The following is a 20,470-nucleotide window of genomic DNA, read 5'->3' as shown; positions in this document are numbered from 1 at the left end:
AAAAAGTCAATGATTTATTAACCTTTTGGGTCATTTTTCAACTGATTTCAGATTCTAAAATGTTTGGATTTGCTGCTTTTCTTTGTCTCTTGGGTTCTGGACCGCTGCTTGGAGGAGGATTTGATTGCTGTAACATTTATAGACCTACCGGTACTTATTAATAGATTAATCAAGACAACTAATTCCCAGATTGAGTAATTGTCAGCTTGGATAACGAGCAGTATCCATATCATCATCGAGAGAGTGCATCATCCTCTCTCTCTCCTTTTCCTTCTCTGTTTAACAATCTGTTAGCAGCAGCCGATAGACATGCTAATCCTCTTTATCTCGCCTCTTGAAGCTAATTTGTCTCTCGATGGGACCTTCAGAAAATAAGTGGAAGTAGCATGCGGGGGAAGAAAAAAAAGCACAACTGATCAGTCTTCTTCACGATAAACCAAATGGCAGGCCCAGATGTCAGGGATGTAAGGTCAGCGCCCGCTAAATGAGAGGGCAGCAACTCCAGTCAAGGCTCATTACTTCTTTACATTAGGCAACAGTTCAGAGAAAACGCTCGTCTAATTTGCCTCTTTCCATCTCTCTTGTCTCCTCCTCTCAGGGCCGCTGCTCCAGGGAGAACTGTAAGTACCTGCATCCTCCTCCCCACCTAAAGACCCAGCTGGAGATCAATGGCAGGAACAACCTCATCCAGCAGAAAAACATGGCCATGCTGGCCCAGCAGATGCAGCTCGCCAACGCCATGATGCCCGGCACGCAGCTACAGCCAGTGGTGAGAGGACGCATCTACATACACATTCAAAACTGCTGACCCATAAATGACGACATAGATGAAGAACAAGAAGCCATTCTGTGCTACACACACACACAGGCCTGAAATACACACATGCACAAAACAGGACGTACTATGTATTAATGGAGAGAAGTCAGAATGAGGGGGCTGCACATGGATATGTGTCCGAGCAGTCAGATTTGGTGTCTTGCTCGACGGCACCTCTCCAGTTACCAGCCCCAATTCCACGCTTAGTCCATGCTGGGACTTAAACCAGCCACCCTCCGACTCCCAAGCCACGTCCCTACAGACTGAGCTAACGTCTACGCCAGAAAAACAAAATCAGAAAATGAAATATTATCAGTGAGTTATTTGTGATTCTGTGAGCAGCTAAAAGTTTTTGTTTCTCTCAGACTCAAAAGCTCTGCAATGGTAATGGACGTTTTCCCTTTAAAGCCAAATTGATTACTGAACTCTTGAACTCTGAAAGCTTGCAGGGAATACGTTATGCAGTTTAATCTCTGGTTGTAGAGTTCCTCTAACGTGCTTAATAACAGATTTTCATTTAATGGAATATGTTAAAGGTAACGAGGTCGCTCACGGTGATGCAGACGGTAGTTTACACTTTTTTACACTTGTTGCCAAATCAAAGAGCCAAAACCACAGATGAATCCTCTACAGGGCGTGGAAGTTTACACTGGACCAAAAAGGGAGTGCTTTGAATGCAAACCAATCCACTCAGGAAAAATGGTGAGGAAGGACCTTAAAATTTTATCTCATGGTACATGTCGTCTTGCAAATATATTCTTGATTAATGGAGTTTGGGCTATAAAACATTTAAACAGGCATTACGATTTCTCCGACCCTGAGATGACATCATTAAACATGTACATTTGTCCGACAAGTGGCAAAAAAACCCAAACTTAAAAAACGTTAAACTGTCACATTTGAGAAGCTGAAATCAATCATTTTTTACTTGAAAAATTGCTTAAATGATTAATCAATTATCAAAGTAGTTGGCAATTAATTTTCTATCAAGTGACTAATCAATCAATTGTCTAATGATTTCAGCAATTATGTCATTAATATGAAGTTAGCCTGGATGAATCGAGCAACAGGTCCCTGGTGTTTGACACTGTCTCTGAGGGACTATTTTTTACAGCGATCAATGACTGTTATATTATTATTATTGTTATGCAATCATTGACACACTCACAGATCCATGCATGCACACATGCAGTAATTTACACTGAGAGTTGCTCTGTGACTCTGCTGCCTGCTCCGCAGATCTTCAAGGTGATGTTGGGAGCTCCACTCAGCCAGTTCAAATGAATCTTTCCCCGCTCGCTCCGTCAGACCTCACAGAGTCAATGAGACCCGTCAGTCAGGCTCCGAGTCAATCCCTCCGTCTGCTCCTCCGTCCCTTTATGTCTAAGTGAGAGCGCTGGAGTGAATTTGTCCCAGACTATTCAAAAGAGCTTCAGACGCTGCACGCTCGGACACACACGCACGCACGTGCACACTTAGCTGATGGCTTATCACCCTTATCTGGGGGTGACGAGGGGCTCTGTGGAGAGGCTCATTGAGAGGAACAGAGGAAAGCATGAAAGGGTTTAAAAGTAGCAATAGATCTCCCCGGGACTGCAAAGCCTTCCCTTTCTGTTTATGTCATGGGGAGAGAGAGAGTAAAGAAGGGGAGGAGGACGGGTGACAGAGAAGGACACAGCAGAAGAAGAAAGGGAGCGCTGAGTGAGGCAGGAGGAGATAAATGGGCAGAGTAAAGACAGGTAGGTAAAGTGGAGGAGATAGGACGACAGCAGAAAGGAGAGACGGCTTTAGACCTGTGCTGCAGTTTGAGAGAAGTCTGTGTGCAAAGGGAATAAAGGTAAAACTGGGGACTAGCCTTTTTAGAAATCACACTTTCTTCCTTTATCCCTCCCTCGTGTCTGCAGCTCAGCTTCCTGCCCCCGTACACATTTTATCTCCCACCTTTTTGGTCTACGTACTCCTGCCCCCGTCCATCCATGTGTGTAGGAGAGAGCTTTCATTTCACGCATGGACCTGTGCAGAGGGTGGAGTAATTAGGGTCCATTACAGCCTGCTGTGAGTGATGCTTTTTATTACAGAGTCAACGTCAGCCGACAGGCAACATTACAATTATGCTGTTTCACTCACTCACATACAAAAAAAACTGCACAAGAGGAAACTTGGTATTCTTGTTTGATGCAGTCAGTGTGTAAAAATAAGCGAAATAAAACCATGGAAGCCACGAGGGGAGGGCTTTCCAAGTGCTGTCTCACTGCTGCAATTAGATGTATTTCCATATTTGGGTTTGAGGAAGGCTAGTGTTTAAAAGAGGTTGAACAATAACAACTAAAGCTAGAGTGTGCACCCTTTAGCCAAAGTAGCACCGACAAGATAATGCCTTCATTGTCAACAACTTTAAGAGTATTGCTACTACAGCACCTACCTGCTAGTCTAGTGTGAGATTTAGCTCAGGGTGGCTAGCAGGTTAGCTAATCCTGGCAAACTTGAGATTGATAAAGCTGTGTAATATGACACTTCTCCATTTGTGTTGATATTTCACTTTTCATATTCATCATTAACTTGTTATTGTAACTTGTGAGGGGATGTTTTACATTACATTGATATTTTGTAGAAACTGTTTACTTATTATCTTATTGTTAAGAATTTTAGTCCCAATATTGTAGTCCCAAACACTTCAGTCCCAAACATATAGTCCCAAACACTGTATTCCCAAACACTGTAGTCTCAAACATTATAGTCCCATACATTATAGTCCCAAACATTTCAGTCCAAAACCTGTCAGTCCCATTATTGTAGTCCCAAACATTGTAGTCCCAAACATTGTAGTCCCAAACATTTTAGTCCCAAACATTTCAGTCCCAACATTGTAGTCCCAACATTGTAGTCCCAAACATTTTAGTCCCAAACATTTCAGTCCAAAACCTGTCAGTACCAAACATTGTAGTCCCAAACATTGTAGTCCCAAACATTTCAGTCCCAACATTGTAGTCTCAACATTTTTGTCCTAAATATTTTAGTCCTAACATTTTTGTCCCAACCTTGTAGTCCCAAACATTTTAGTCCCAACATTTTTGTCCCCACATTTGAGACCCAACATTTTAGTCCAAAACATTTCAGACCCAACATTTTAGTCCCAACATTTTAGTCCAAAACATTTCAGACCCAACATTTTAGTCCAAAACATTTTAGACCCAACATTTTAGTCCCAACATTTTAGTTTATCCTAAACATTTTTTAATCCACTTTACTGAAAGGGATAGCTCAGGGTTTTTTTAAGGAGAATCCAGCCGGAGTGCTTACACGGAAGCTAAGCACCGCTGCAGACAGGGCCAAGAGTACCACATACTTTTGCCCCTTAAAAGTCCTACATATAAACAAACATTTCCGTTTAAGTATACACTGTATTTGTTATTTTTATCACCGCTTCACGTTCACAGTGTGTTCTCCTAACTGGGGCTGAACTATCTGATCTACTGTACCTGATAAGTACCTCACTTCCAAGACATTTTACAAAATGTCAGGTGACCTCTGATAGTGTAGGAAACTTTGAACGGAAAAGTGATAAAATACTGTAAATATTGAGGCCTTGGCAAGACATAATGTGTGAATAAGCTTGGTTCTACAAATATGACTGGCAAAAAGGATTATTATACTATTTTGTTGGGGTCAGAGGTCAAATATGTCTGAGCTAAATCATTTTTATTAGTTAAAAAAACACATTTAAACGAAGCTCTCACATTGCTTTTAATGTTTCTTTTGAATCCTTAAAGAGACAGTTGAGTTATTCAGGCTCATTTAGATGAAAAGCTCATATTGATTCTGATGTAACATTAAATAGTTAAAGAGAAAGTCATCTTTGATCTTTAATCTTCACACGTAGGACCTTATTTGAAGTACATATATTTTGTTTGTAGTTTGGATTCAGGGTATGTAAAAGGGGGGAGCTTCACAGACACGACATCACTGCTGCAACACAAACAGCCGACAGGAGGCATGCAGTGAGAATTATACTGTTCCTACTGTGTAAACTTGCTCAATTTTACATAATTGTTTTCAATCCGTTGCGACGGTGATTTATAGCTGGAATCTGCACGACCTATCATTATTGGAAACCATTCAATGCTAAGCAGAGAGACATTCCAGAAAAGGCCATTAAAGGGATCACAAACTTTTGCAGGATGACATCACTGCATTTTTACGACCTCGTGACTGTGAGTCTTTTCATGTGACATCATCCCACATTAAAACTGAGGATATCCCAAACGGATCTTTTAGCGTCTTAAAAAGAGAGACATCAAATTTTCCAGAGTAGCATGTGACAGGACGTAATCATTCTTCCAGAGGGCAGAGGAAGAATCAGAAAGTCCTCGTGATTATTCCTGATTTTTCTGAGTCATCCCAGAGCAGAGAGGAGTTTTTTTTGGGGAAGGAATGTAGCCGTCCAGCCCTGACTGCTGCCGCCGCTCTATTACTCACTGTGTCGTGTTGGCAGGGACTCAAGAGACAATCTTCAGACTGGGGCCGAGGTCAGGAACGTGCAGGGAAAACTTGCAGCGCGCTACGTCAGCTAGCATACTCCTTAGCCTGCCTCTCTCTCTCTCAGTGTGGAAGCTTTCTCTTTTAAAGCACATACACTTTTTTTTTTACAATATAGCCCCCTCTATCCTCGTCCCCTGCACACGCACAGCTTGAAGTCCCTCATCCTTATTACTCCTATATGTGTGATCTCTGGTGTGTGAAGCGTGTGATTCAATCTGCGCCGTGGGGAGTGGGTGACACCACATACAGAGTGGAGACCTCTTTTATGTGTTGTGTCAAACGAAAGACAAGCAGCCATCAAAGACATATTGTGTTTCCTCTGATGTAAGCCCCATTAATTGTGTATTTTTTGCAGCTTCTTTCCCTGAAACAGCCCCAATCCTCTTCTGATAATTGCACACATCTCTTATTTCACCATGCACTGTTGTACATCTTCAATGGGTTATTTGAGTAGGAGCGAGGATGTTTGGCGTTACACTTATTGGTAGATGTAATTAAATATTAAAATTTATATATATAGACTTTATGAGAAGTTTCTTTGACCATCTTTCTCCGTCATCTTGTGCCCACAGCCCATGTTTTCAGTCACACCCGGCCTTGCAACCAACGTCAATGCTGCTGCGGCGGCGGCTGCTGCGTTCAACCCCTACCTTGGCCCCGTGTCGCCCGGCCTGATGCCCGCTGACATCTTGCCCAGCGCCCCTGTACTGGTCACCAGCAACCCCAACGTCCCCGTACCGGCTGCTGCCGCCGCCGCTGCACAGAAACTCATGAGGACGGACAGACTGGAGGTGAGAAACACACACTTACAGATGCAGGTAAAAAAAAACAAGGACAGATCACACGGGCTGCAGGATTTGCATGATTATTTCTGAACTTTACCGTCAGACGGATAGATGAACAAAACGCTTGTAAACACTGAAACAGAGAGCGTCTTTCTCGCAGCCGTGCAAACAGATTCGGCTTTGAAATGTGAGCTCTGCCTGTTTGAATATTTAAGGCATGGGTTGGAAAGTCCTGCCTCAACCGCTTCTGTTTGTAGACTTTAATTATGTATCTGGTACACAGATTCTGTAACAGTAACTGCATCCCATTACCATATTACAGCCATTACCCTGACTTAAGCAAAGAGACAGAGATGTTAATGAGAGTATCTCTTTGCAAACAGCCCCGCCGTCGATGCTGCATCCCATCATCCGGCAGGAGACAGCATTGTTTGGCACGACTTAACTTCTACTGTATATTCAGGAAAATCTTTAACTCTTCCATGAAAGCGATCAGTCATTTGAAACCTGACGAACGCCGCTCCCCTAGCTGTGTTCAGATAATCATTAATTGGACAGTAAGTCAATCTCATCCATTATGCAGCCCCGCCCGGGAAACGCTCGCAGCGGAATAATGGGGAAATCGTTGGAGGGTATGGCGGGAGGAGTGCGGGAGCGTCAGGAAGGTTACCTTCGAAACGTAACGTCGGGTCGTTGGCTAATTAATGGAGGGCAAGAAAAGTCTCTGGGCCCTGCTGAGCGAGTGGATGACACGCAAATAGTGAGGGAGCAGGTCAATGACAGGAAAAAGAGACGGAGGGTGAGATAGGAAATCAATTTGTAGACCTGTTGTGGTCATCGGGGGAGCGGTTGGGGCGAGCGGAGGCAAAGATAACAGAAAGAAATGAGAGAGTTTTGATTGAATTTCGCGGAAGAGTCGTGACTGGTGAGAGGAAGGAGAAGAGGGAGAAGAAGAACATGCGGGTTTGACTCAGACTGACTGGCAGAGGATTGAAAGCGTTCTGCAGCAAAAGTCCAGTAAACACACGAGCAGATATGAAATATTTATTAGACAAATGCAATAATTGGCAGAAGAGGGAAAATCTCATTTTTCTCGTATGAGACATTCAGGTCCAGTGGTCACCACTGCCTGTAGCGCTCCGAGTGGACTGGTGACACTGTTTGATTGGGTTAATATACTGGCCTAATTCGTCAGGAACTAGGTTTGCTAAAAATACCTTCAAGAAAAGGGGCGGCCGTGTTTTTGTTCTCTTGTGTGTCGTTCAGAATAAACACAGCTGGAATTCAGTGGGCCGACACACATACCAGCCGTTAGATATGTTACAGGCTATTTCCTGAAGGCTGAGAGAAATTCCTATTTTAGAAGACAATCCTCCAGACTGGAAACATTCCCCCCCGCCTCTATCTCAAGCTATACTGCAGCTTTTCAGCGCGCATCATATGTTGCTTACCTGCAACCTTGGTTATGTAAGCGGCCCACAGGGACAGACGCCATAAGGGAGAGAAATATGATTAACGGGGCCTTTATTTGTTTGTCCAACTAAGCACTTTCACTGAGTTAGCTCTCTAATGCGCGGTTAAACGCTGCTAAGACAAACACACACCTGGCGCAGGGAGCGTCGCTTTGCTTCCATTAAGTCGCCGGTTTCTGTTTTAATTTATTTTCCATGCCACGCACACAAACTCCGTCCCCAAAGACTCGCTGTGTGTCTCCTTGATCCCCATCTCTGTGTCCTTTACTCTTTATTCATCAACCAGCCTTACATTTCCCTTTCTCTCCCTCCCTCCCTCTCTCCCTCCCTGCCTGCCTCTCCAACATCTGCCTGACAACAAGGCAGTCTCTCTCTCTCTCTCTTTTTTTTTTTAAACAAGACCAGTAGCGGCGGTGGTGACGGTGGCAGTGGTCGGGAATTAATGTGTGTGTAGGTGTAGGTTCATATAACTGCGTGAGAGAGGTGTGTAAGAGAGAAAGGAGGCAGAAAGAGGGAGAATCCGTCCTCTCACAGAGCAGTGATGGTGGATGATGCGCCGTCATGACAGGAAACAGAGCAGGGTTAGTTTGGAGATAACAGCGACGGTGGCCTTTTGTCTGGCAGCCGTTCCACCGCAAATCAAATCCTTTCTGCATGCAGACAGTGAGACCGGTAAACAGGCATTTGGCAAATGGCTTGTTCTATCACAATAACTGATAGATCGATACAACGCACCATGAAATTACATTTCATTTGCAGCAGGATGAGACTGTGCGGCGGCTGACTGCGCTCAAACGGAGATCTTAAGTTATTGCGCAGCTCTTTAAGTGTCAAAATTTAATCCTGCCTGGGAAAAAAAATGCTGCCTCATAATTTAAAAGTGCATCCACCTTGTGTTTGTGTGCGTGTGTGTTTATGTGTGGGCTTGTGATTACGTCAGCCGCAGCCTCCCTCGAGGGTAACCAGCCTCATATTTCCCTCGAGCCTCATTGAGCCCTCACATTCAGGCTGAGGCAATCAGTTTCCCAGCTGCTCGCGCAGATGCTGCCCCCTTCTGCCTCCTCTGAGGAACAACAACAACACAGCTCATTTGAATAATGGATAAATGTGTTGTGATTGATGAGTCTGTAAACGCTGGTTACGGCCTGTTCTGCTTATCAATCAGCAGTAATGGCCGAAGCTGTCATTAAGATTGGTTAGCTGCGTCTGGTGAAGTGATTGTCAAATGGCTGAGCAGATTGATTTCTTCATCAAATGTGAAGTAAAGTGAACTGTAGCTTCATAATGAGCATATAGGGGTCTGGTGTGTGTGTGTGTTTTAGGTCTTGATGTCATATACGCAAAATAAAAGTGTCTGTGTGTTTTCGTGCACCAGGTATGTCGGGAATACCAGCGAGGGAACTGCACGCGCGGGGAGAACGACTGCCGCTTCGCCCACCCTGCAGACAGCACTATGATTGACACCAACGACAACACAGTCACTGTGTGTATGGACTACATAAAGGGCCGCTGCTCGAGGGAGAAGTGCAAGTACTTTCACCCTCCGGCTCACCTGCAGGCCAAGATCAAAGCCGCCCAACACCAAGTCAACCAGGCTGCGGCTGCTGCAGCCATGGTAGGTTTCTGAACACAGATTGCAGGATGAAGATTACGTCGTGTTTAAAGCGTCATCTGCCAGACAAACCGAACAACAATAAACCTAAAATCAAAACATTCTTATTTTGATAATTATTATCAGCATCTTGTTCCCAGCACACATTCCAGTCTCGTCTGTCCCCGCTCTCCTCAGCTCTGACCCAATACACACTGTCCATGTGTGCTTTCTTAGCAGCAGGCTGTATGTGACCGGGCCTTCTACTCCCCTCCTCCTGCTCCTCCTTGTTTTGCCGCTTTCTTAGTATATGTAATATGTATATATTTTGCTGTTGTTGACAAGTCGATGGGTGTTTTTTTCCCCTTGCAATGCAGTGAAAATTATCTATAAGGGGGCAAAGTGAGGTTTCTTTACACAAGTACTGTAGATGAAATTATGCAGAAGTTAAAGCCAAATTAGAAATGTATGATCAGAGTGGCCTCCACATGCAGCCAAGTGTTATATCTGCCCTCTTTTATCTTGTGTCAGAAGCTGAATTATTCCTTCTAATTACATGAACATAGAAAAATAAGGGAGCAAATTTGTTGTATTTTAAAGCTCACGCTGAAGTGTTTCCATTCAGGCTCGTGCTTGGATATCCTATTGATCGCTTATCTAATGTATTATAAGCTGCCCCTTATTATTACAGCACTTTTTCACAAGCTGGAAATCTTGATCTTATAATTTACAGATTATATCTATTTCAATCAGAGCAACTTTACAAAGCAAATGACTAATTCTGACTCATGTATAATGAAATTAAGGCGTGCAGAGGCAGAAGTTGATCCGCAGTCTTTAGATTATGGAAATCATTTACCGTAAAATCCAGAATATAAGTCGCACCTTAATATAAGACGCAGTCTGTTTTATATCCCAAAAGGAAAAAAAGGTTTTCTATCGCTATTTATTAATAAAAACGTGTATACAAGTTTTTTCAACACTCTTTCAATGTATGTTCATTTAAATTACAGCCTACCATCTGTTTTCACCATGTCGAGTTTGCAGTCCTGCTAGCTACTGGTGCGGTAGTTGAGCTCAGCATACAGTAACACTGATTGTTGTGAGGGGTGGCAGCTACACTAGCGATCATGAAGTCGACATACCGTAACACAATGAAATACCTCTCTGCATTTTATACTGGTATATTAGTCGCTCTGGTATAAAGAGCGCAGCCCACTTTTTAGTTAAACAAATGTATTAAAAGTGCATCTTACTCACCGAATTTTACAGTAAGAGGATCAAGGGGTCAAGATCAAGTTGCCATTATAGTAGCTTCATATCAGGGCAACAGCTGCCAAAGCCCAGTTTACTGATTTTTGTAAGTGAGTGTTTCTATGCAGTACAATAATCCTGAAATGTGAATGCAATCTGTCATTGGGTAATCCTTGTGTCTGGACCTTAACAACATTGCACTCAGAGTAACTAAACAGAAAGAGGGCCGTAGCTCTCTCCAGTAACCCTACAGCCATTAATGTGCATGCTCTAGTCTTGTTATTGTTGTATATTGCATTCCAAATGATTTGTTTTTATTTATTTGTTTGTTTGTTTGTTTTTTTTGTTTTTTTTCCTCACCAACCCACACTGCACTGCTGCCCCCATGATGCACCTCCGCTTGCTGGTTTATGTTAATGCGCTTGAACCCCCATTGGCCCATTGCCATCATGTGCTCGCTGCCTGCTAATTAAGACTCAGTCGGCTGTCAAATCACTGAAGCGACCCCTCGACGCAACTTATGACCTGGTACTATGACCTTTCACCTTTTAGCTTGGCATGTAGCTGTGATGTCGTAGTTAGCCTTATATTTAATGATCTGAAGTGAGGAGACGCTGAGGGGTGATGAACTGATCGTAGCCGTCTTCTAATGATGATTGAAAAAACATCGGTTTCAATCTTTGTTTAAAACATCAGAGCAAAAATTAAAGGACTTTTTGTTCACTGTCAATGGTCAGTTCATCGCCGTAAGTGAATCTCCAATAATCTGTGGCATGAAAATGTAATATTTTAAAATCTAATATGGTGCTGTAGTCTTTGCATGATGTTGTCACTTCCCATATTGCATGTGTAATTGTAAAACATGGCTTCTAGTGTATTATTCTCATGGAGCTGGCAGTGCAGCTTGCCCTAACTACATCATCATGGTCCAACGATCAATACTATAATTTGTAATGTAGTCATCTCTGCTGATAGATGTATTAATGTAGTCTGCAAAATCAATATCTTACGTACTGTATTATTCAAACTCAGTTTGTAAGGTTGATGAAATTGTGCGTAGGGACTATTTTTTGTCACGTATTATCAGCTCTCACCGCGCTGTCTTGTTCTGCTTGCTTGTTTGTAATAACTGTTTAAACTTTATCCTCTAATGAAATTCTTCCTTCTCTCTGTCCTGAATGTCACCGCCCGCCATCCTCTTCATTCCCCCTCACTCCCCCCTCCCTTTATCCCCCGTGTCGTCCCCTCATCAGGGGCTCCCTCCCGTCTTGCCTCCTTTACCAAAGAGACCTGCACTTGAAAAAGCCAACGGTGCCACCACTATGTTTAATGCTGGCGTATTCCAGTACCATCAGGCCCTGGCCAACATGCAGTTTCAGCAGCAGGCGGCCTTCATACCATCAGGTAAGGCCTGAGCCTGCTTTAACATACGTTTGTGCCAGTTTTCCCATCACTGTTGACTGTCAAATTACGTGTTGCTGTTTTTTCTCGCCAAACTCCATGTTTATGTTTTGGCATCAATAGTGAATGCATGAATTATTGTGTGATTTCATTGGTGGGGACAATGTTCAATTCTTGCATGGATTTAATTGCAAACATATGTTCAGCATTGGTGACGGTTTTGTTGCCAGAAGTTGTTTTGTTGTTGTTATTTTTAAGATACTATGACTGCATTTCTCAAACATTAACATGTATAGTGTAACTAATTAGTGGTTAAAAAAGCCTTTGTTTCGTCTATATCTTATTAATATCAAGTTATAGCATAACTCGGGTGAAACAAGATTCAAAGACACAAACCTGAAAACATATTTGCTTTTTAACTTGGCTTCTTGACTGCTTAGCTTTTTATCAGGTAGCATTCAACCCACTTTATAGCCTGGACAGCCTAACCCTTTTCCCACATGCACTCCTGACAATTTCCAGGAAGTTTCAAGACAGTCTGCCCCTGAAATTTCCAGAGTTGCCCTTTCACACAAGTCCCTCACAGGGGGGACATTTTCCCTGTCGGACAGGAGGTAAATGACGTAAAAACTAAGCTGCTGTCCCCGCGTCGGCCCTCACAGCCAGAAGCTTCCAAATCTCTTCATCCCTCAAATATGCGGACATGTTTGCTGTTGCCGTCTTGTAAACGATCCTTCTTTCTTTAACCTCGGATGTTTTTAATCATCCTGTAATCTGCCGCTTTTCTGGTTTCGCACCAGTCGCATCATATAAACATCATCGCCCGGCCAACTCGCTCACTACTGCATTCACACCTCGGCTCACCCCGACTTCTTGCAGACATTTTACGATGACGTTGGCAGGAAAAAAGTCTGCATTAAGTAGGGGTGACAAATTTAGTGGACAATGTGGGGAGATTTTCAGGAGTGCAGTGCATGTGTGAAACTCAACTTGTAAAGCTTATTATCGTGAACAAAGTGTAAGAAGTTAATCCAGACGATCAATCAATATTCATCATATTCTGTCATCTGGACTTTGTTGGACAGTAAGATAACAAAGTTGAGAGAGGTTTAAACAGGTGAAAAGTTAGGAGGACATGTTTCCCGTCCGTCCCCAGTACACTATTTGTGCATATAAAGTTCACACACACGCGCGCGCGCGCGCACACACAGCTTATTTGAACCGCGCTCCTCTGGCCCCAGCATAGTCATCTTACACTGTGTCCCATATTCTCATCTGACAGCCTAAGAATAGCCTGCCATCGATTCCCCTCAGTGAGAGTTTCAGACCCTCAGATCTGCACACGTCCCACACTACTGCTCTGTCAGGTCACTGAGACACACTTTGAGGAAAGCAGGTCGTTCCAAACTACCGAGGTGCAAGCGGCTAATTCACTGCTGACAGGAAAATAAGGACCGCTCGCGTTTAATCTGCTGGTTATTTTATAGACAGGGAACGCAGCAGAGTGGAAAGACGCAGCTTTTTATCTCATGCTTCTTATGTGGTGCAGTTTGTGTTTGCAGCAACTGTGATGTGTGCAGATGATCATTATTTTGTGTCATTAATATTGTTTCAGAGCACAGTATGTAACACCCATGTCTGAATCTATAACACTTGTAATGGGTTTTCTCGATTTCTTTCCTCCCTATTCACTCCACTCCCTGTTGCAATGCATGATGGGCAGGCTCGATATTGTGCATGACACCTGCAACAAGTGTTGGTAGGTGCCAGCTTTCCTTACTGATTACCTTTGAGCACATTTAAATCACTCACCATCATTGAACTCACCACATAATGTGATCTGCATTTTACGAATATAGTATTAAATCCAAAATGGTGTATGCAATATATCTCTTAAAGCAGCCAAGACGTGGCTGATGAACTTAATTGTGTAATTTCAATTGGAAGTCATGTACTTTATTATATCCTGTGATACATCTTTGTGGTTTGGAATTATCCCTTTTTGCTGTGTCTGTCACCTAATGCTTGTTGCAGTTCAAACCCACCCCTGACCCCAGCTTTATTATCCCTCCATCCCAGGCTCTCTAACCTCTAGAGCACCTCGTTATCTGCTAATACATGCCATGTAATCGGAAGAGGAAGTAGTTGTAGATGTGTTATATAAATGTTTGCATTTTTGTAGAAGTAATAGCTGTTTATGTTATGATTTTTCTTTAAGTATGAATGCCAAAAATTGATTTTGCCAATTAGCCTCCTTGCAACCTAAAACATGTCTCATACAGTAGTTCTGTTTCTTCCTCCACAGCATGTTTTTCTCTCTTCCTGTATTATCAGCATTTTATACACAGACATACAAAAGTGTGAAGTGTGAATATAAGAAGCTGTAAATCTGCTCTGGTTCAACTGCTTGTGTGATCTTTCCCCCTTAAGTACCCATGATGCACGGTGCTACTCCAGCCACTGTGTCTGCAGCCACCACATCTGCCACAAGTGTTCCCTTTGCAACCGCAACAGCCAATCAGGTTTGCTCCTCTCCCGCCTCCTCTCTCTCTGTCTCTCTTTTCACTCCTGGTTTCAACTTTGACTTTTCAGTAACTGTTAGTTTAGTTATTTATTAGTTCATTATTTTGTATTATTTATTAGTTATTTAATAGTATGATTCAATGACTGTATATATAGATGGACAACACAACTCCATCTGCTCTCATTGTACGAAATCAAAGCCAAAATACCCCCCGTGATAGGCGCTGCCATCTTGAGCTGGTGACGTAATTTGGAGTCAGAGCTGCGCTGTAGAGATCGGCGGGTGGAGCCGGTGTAGCCACTTCTGCTCACCAAAACACACACGTAAATTACCTGAAAATAACAGCAAAGATCCCACACGTCAGCGTATTTAACAGCAGAACAGCTTCTTGTGTTGGTCTGAAGCAGACGTTCACAGATATGTAAAATTCAATGACTGCAGTGATTGTTTTTGTTACGTTTCCTCTCGCCGTTCCTCCTCTACTCTGCTAACCCGGAACAGATCGGCTGCAGGAGCCGTATTTGTCAACAGAGCTGTGAATCATCCTTTTTACAGCATCAAATAACTAATTAAAAAAGAAATTGTCTGAAAAATGACACTCGGACGTGAATCAGCATGATAAGAACTAACTATAATGACAGAAACAATGTTTGAGAAACATTTATTTAACGTCTATTTTGATTTTATAGTTTGACTCATGTCCCATCTGTTAACATGGAGGAGGCAGGCTTTATGACCTATACTGCAGCCAGTCAGCAGGGGGCGCTCGAAATGTTTTGGCTTCACTTTTAGGGAGCTGTCATGTCGTCCATCTTTTTATACAGTCTCTGGTATGATTCCCATGTGCCATGTGATAAAAGATACATGATGCACAAGGCAAATTAGACAGCTACAATGCTTTACTTGTTGTGTTGTTAATCGCTGTTTTTAACTGATGCCTGTCTCCCTCCTCTGTCCCTCTCTTTAATGATTTATGTCTCTCTATCTGCCCTCCCCTTCTTCCCTCTCTCAATCAGATTCCAATAATATCTGCAGACCATCTGACTAGTCACAAGTATGTGACCCAGATGTAGGAGACTCAACCAGAACAGTATGTACTGCACCTCTTTCTGACATCTCTCACACTGGACACGTTGCTTTTCAGCCAAACAGCTTTGAAACTGTTATTTTCCACAGCTACACCACCCACTTCATTCAAGTAACAGCGTCCTGACAGGATAATGTTTTAGGAAATACACTTGTTTACTTCCTTGCCGAGAGTAATGCGAGGGTATTGATCTCATGTTCTGAATGTGAAACTGCTTTACAGAGAGGCAGCTTAGTATAAAGAAGACTTATTACTCTTAGTTGTATAATAATGTTTTAGAATTATTTCATTCATATTTATTTTATGTTTCTGGTACAATTTATATGGAAATTATCCAGTGCAAACATGCGAGGTGATAGTTATAATGAATCAAAAGTTTGTAGCACTATAAATGCAACATCAGAAATACACCCATCAGCCATTACATTATGACCACTGACAGGTGAACGTTGATTACCTCCTTACAATGGCACCTGTCAGTGGGTAGCAAGTGAACATTTTGTACTCGAAGTTGATGTGTTGAAAGCAGGAAAAATGGGGGCAAGAGTAAGGATGTGAGCGACTTTGACAAGGGCCAAATTGTAATGACTGGACGACTGGGTCAGAGCATCTCCAAAACTGCAGTGTTCCTGGTCTGCAGCGGTCAGTACTTACTAAAAGTGGTCCAAGGAAGGACAAACAGGTGAACCAGCAACAGGGCCCTGGCAACAATCGCTTTTGGTGTTGACTTGGCCTCCAAATTCCCCAGATCTCAATCCCATCGAGCGTCTGTGGGATGTGCTGGACAAACAAGTCCAATCCATGGAGGCCCCGCGTCGCAACTTACAGGACTTAAAGGATCTGCTGCTAACGTCTTGGCGCCAGATACCTCAGCACACCTTCAGAGGTCTGGTGGAGTCCATGCCTCGACGGGTCAGGGCTGTTTTGGCGTCAAAAGGGGAACATACACAGTATAAGGTCATAATATTATGGCTGATTGGTGTACATGATTCCCTTGTTAAACCCAACTGAATATCACAAGAAATTCCAGTGAATTTTGCACCTCTCAAATACCAGTCTTAAATGCAAACACAATGAATACTGTGCTTTTTTGGCACATTTGTTTCCTCAATCTTTCCTTCATAAAGTGTTTATGAAGCCAATAAACCTTATTTAGGGTTTTAAGACTCGTCCGAAATCGGCATCTTCTCTGGTGACATCATTCAAGATTGTGATGTGAAATCGGAGTCAGATTTTGTCGACAGTAAGAAATGCCTAAGCTGCACAATGTCACACCTGCCTGCTCCTTTCACATTTAATTTGCTGTGTTGTTTCTTCCAGGTGGAACTGGAGCGTGCTGGAGTCGAGTCCAAGATCAGCGATCACCCTTCACGCCTGTTACATCAAGGGCATAAACGGAGAACCAAACCTGAAGCGGTTTGGATTAAATCTGCATGTTAACATAGGAGGCACAGTTTGTTAGGATTGTTTTCATCATGCACACTCTTACACAACAACAGAAAAAGAAACGTCATTAGCATCAAAGACTGCCTTTCGCTCTGTAGAGGCAACTTACCTTTATTCACCGGACACACTTTGAATGTTAACATGAAGTAAATGTGCGTCAAAAAAAAAGCGACTGGATTGGTACGTCCATCGACCGAGAGTCATGACTTGAGTTTGTGTTTGTCCATCGGCTGTCGGTCTTTGACCTACATGTGTTCATTTGTTTACACAAAGGTGCACCTTGTACTTCGGCAGAAGAGACGGAAATCTGACTGAACCACATATGCATGCACGGTTTTTGTTTCTGCTTTTATTTTGTAAAACCAATAATAAGGGAAATTACACACAGTGCACTCAGAGGCAACTGAATGTCTGTGAGGTGTCTTTGAAACCTTTGTAGCCTACCTTTCTATCTCTTAAGCACATGTCTTTAACCATGCAGGCGTCCCTGTGAAGTGCCATACATCTCAAAAGACGTGAATGGTATTTAAGCAGTGTTACAAAGCGTCAAAATAAAAGTCCCTTTAATGTGTCTATTTTCTCTCTTGGACAGCACGTATAGCGTCCAAACGTCCCCAGATCGTCTGCTTTACTTTCGTCTTTAGACGCTCTTCTTCTTGATTATTTAGTAAAAGTCAGATAAGTCGCGTGTGGGGTCTCGGCCTCGACCCCTCTAATGATGACTAGCTTTGAAACAACAGGGCTGTCAGTTGGTATCCAAACTGCTGTGAGACAGAAGTCGAAATCGACGGTGCAATTTGTTTTTCATTTGTATGGTTATGCATATTTTAAGGCGGATTGTCAAAGTGTGGTGTATATATAGTCTGACATATTTAAGAATATTTGTTTATTACCTGAGAACTGTTTGAAAATAGTCAGCCAAAGTCTTTTTGTGTCACTGTTAACTAGATATTGTGGGTAGAGTAGGGGGGAGAAGTGTGTAAGACGGGGCGTTTAAAGAGTAGATCTCTAGAACTGTTTGTGTTCGTTGTGTTCTGGGCGTTCTTCAGGCATATTTAAACGGTGGATAGTACAGGGAAAGAATGGCGAGAATAAAAAACGATTGTATTACTCATCCAAAGCCTTAGAATGTACCATCGGGTCAGCACAATGCAACATGCCATTTTGAACCATCCAGTTGCCTAATCCACGCCATATTAACACACACACACACACACACACACACGCACACACACACACGGAGCACTATGTATACGTCACTTTTCTGTCAGTGTTTTCTTAACCTTCTTGTAGTTTTTCTTTTAGATGAGGACTTTTTTTTCTCCCGTTTGGACATTTTGATATTTAGTTCAGCTTATTCTATTTATCTTTCTTAAACTGAATATAAGAGAAAAGAGTGTGTTTGTCGTGTGTTCCTCATGCACAGTCTCCTGAAATTCCATGTTTCGTTGATTTGATTATGATTGTAAACTCAATATTTTCTACGTTATGCATATTGTTGAACTGTATGCATATTGTTCATTTCTCTAGTCTCTTTTTTGTGTTCTTTGAACAAAGATGTTTTATATGAGTATCTAACAGTGATGAAATAATAGAACAGAGAGGCTAAGTTGTCACTGTGGCAACCGTGGCCGATAACGAGTAATATTTTAATGATTGTAAGGTTTGTAACTAGTCATATAAGAAAAAAAAAGACTATTATAAAAAATCTTAGATGTTTAGAGTAAAGATGTTATTTTCTACTGTATCCATTTCAAATAGTAACTATTGTTTGAATATTTTTACTCTCCCTGGAAATTGGGCCATGTTGGAAAACAAGCTGCATATTTGATCACTTTTCGGGGGCGTTGCTGGCGGGGTCAGGTGAACGTGGCGAGCAGGGAGCTGAGCACGCGCGCTCGTCTCTTACTCAGCCGACTGCAAACACAAAAAGGGGGTGGGGCTGGGGAAACTCGAGGCGATAAAAGGTGATAAAGGTTGACTTTTTTGCACTTCTGTACATAGTCAAAAAAGAGAGAATCATGTATATTGAGATCTTATTTTGAATAAAAAAATAATGTCTATAACGACAAGGAATTTTGCTAGGATAACAAAAAAAATCTTACGAAAGGCTGAACAAAATTGCTTGCATCAAAAAGGGCACTGAGTTCTCACTCTCCGACCCCTTTCAGAAAAAGGCCAAGTGTTGCTCTTCTTTTTCGTCAGCAGCTTGTAGTTTGCCAGGTAACCTTCCGGAGGAGGCGTTCACTGACCTCCAAGCGAGAGGGCCTGACTGGGTTTGTCTGGTCCCCTAACCTGCCTCTACTCGCAGGTCTGTGTGTCATGGCCACGCCCTCCCAGGCCCGACCAATCACAACACGTCCTGTCTCTTTACTTTACTCAGAGAGGAATGCATGTTAAAGGAAATACATATACCGTTTTAAAAAAAAGATCACCACAGTAATACTGAATAAGAAAACATGTTACACAGAAAGATGTATTTACAGTATACAATATTCTATCAATGTAATGGAATAAAATATATATAAAAAATACAAAAATAGAATAGTGGTTTATTTAAGAAAAAAGATTCCTGAAAATATACTCACTGAAGTTTTACCACTTGGGGAGTTAAAACACATGCAACACAAACACCATAGCTATAAGTATGTTCTTTATGTTCATGTAAGCTGTGCTTCTAGTAGATGAATCTGACCAAACAGGAGTGTAGTTCAACACCAGGCCGATTGTGTGGAAGAGGAGTCTCAGATTAAAACACTGTTTGGGTCATTAAGTCGTTAGTTTGAAATCTTGTCCTGATCATGTTCGTCACCTCTCATCTCCTACAAGCACGCATGCTTACGCTTTATAATATAATGTAAACTGAACTTTTTTTTCTTTCCTTGTTTGTTTTCTCTGCTTGTAGTGCTGATATGATGTATTCTGTCTTCTGCTGCAGTTTGTTTCTGCTTGTTTTACCGCTGCAGGCCCCCTGAAAGGATGTGTCATGTTTGCACGCCGGCCCACCTCCTCTGCAAAGCACCTGTAGAGAAAAACACGTCTGACTGTCACTGTCTAAAGCCATAAAATATAATCTCATCAGAAATGTGTGAGGAGAAAGCAGGGATGAAGTAGAGGTGGGTAACTGGAGCTCCTGAAGCTGTAGGAATGTGCTTGCTGGGGTTTTATTAACTACAACATCATGAATGTGGTTATATAACCTGTGAGGACTTTGATGGATGTGTGTGGTTCAGAGAAAAAAAAGATAATGACACATGTTTTCATGGGGCCTGCATTGCTATATTTGATTCTTGCTGTTATGAATAAAAAATGTAATAAAAATTTACAAACGAAATGAAGTAAAGAAAACTGTGTCCAAGACGGGTTATTTAATATAACGTGTTATTTCACATGGGGATTGTAGCATTTTGGGCAACACTCACATTTGCTCTTGAGTTTGGTGCAGCCAGCAGCCAGTTAGCTTAGCACAAACACTGGAGACAGCTAGCCTGTCCTTAACTCCTTAATGGAGCAGTTCGCCCCTGTAAAAAGCCGCGGTCAGTCAAAGCTGGTGT

The 20,470-nt window shown here is 42.4% G+C and overlaps 1 protein-coding gene across 5 annotated transcripts in view; it reads left to right on the top strand.

Annotated features, from left to right (window-relative positions):
- LOC138596709 (muscleblind-like protein 1) overlaps positions 1–20,249 on the top strand; it is a 72,539-nt gene extending 52,290 nt beyond the window's left edge. For 3 of the 5 annotated variants that reach the window (XM_069668015.1, XM_069668010.1, XM_069668011.1), the window contains 9 exons: positions 599–769; positions 5,929–6,147; positions 8,989–9,228; positions 10,933–10,986; positions 11,712–11,862; positions 13,583–13,618; positions 14,290–14,381; positions 15,400–15,473; positions 16,791–20,249. In XM_069668015.1, coding sequence (XP_069524116.1) covers positions 701–769; positions 5,929–6,147; positions 8,989–9,228; positions 10,933–10,986; positions 11,712–11,862; positions 13,583–13,618; positions 14,290–14,381; positions 15,400–15,456 — 918 coding nt within the window. In that variant the 5' untranslated portion in view covers positions 599–700 and the 3' untranslated portion in view covers positions 15,457–15,473; positions 16,791–20,249. The remainder of the gene's footprint in view (positions 1–598; positions 770–5,928; positions 6,148–8,988; positions 9,229–10,932; positions 10,987–11,711; positions 11,863–13,582; positions 13,619–14,289; positions 14,382–15,399; positions 15,474–16,790) is intronic. The other 2 variants (XM_069668014.1, XM_069668012.1) reach the window with 2 other exon arrangements.
- Positions 20,250–20,470: the final 221 nt, after the last annotated feature.

This window comes from Semicossyphus pulcher, unplaced genomic scaffold (assembly GCF_022749685.1).
Source record: "Semicossyphus pulcher isolate SPU_LCO1_2020_fin unplaced genomic scaffold, fSemPul1.0.p SCAF_19, whole genome shotgun sequence".
Taxonomy (NCBI): Eukaryota; Metazoa; Chordata; class Actinopteri; order Labriformes; family Labridae; genus Semicossyphus; species Semicossyphus pulcher.
Note: the sequence above shows the minus strand (reverse complement) of the source record. Positions and strands in the feature narration are given on the sequence as shown.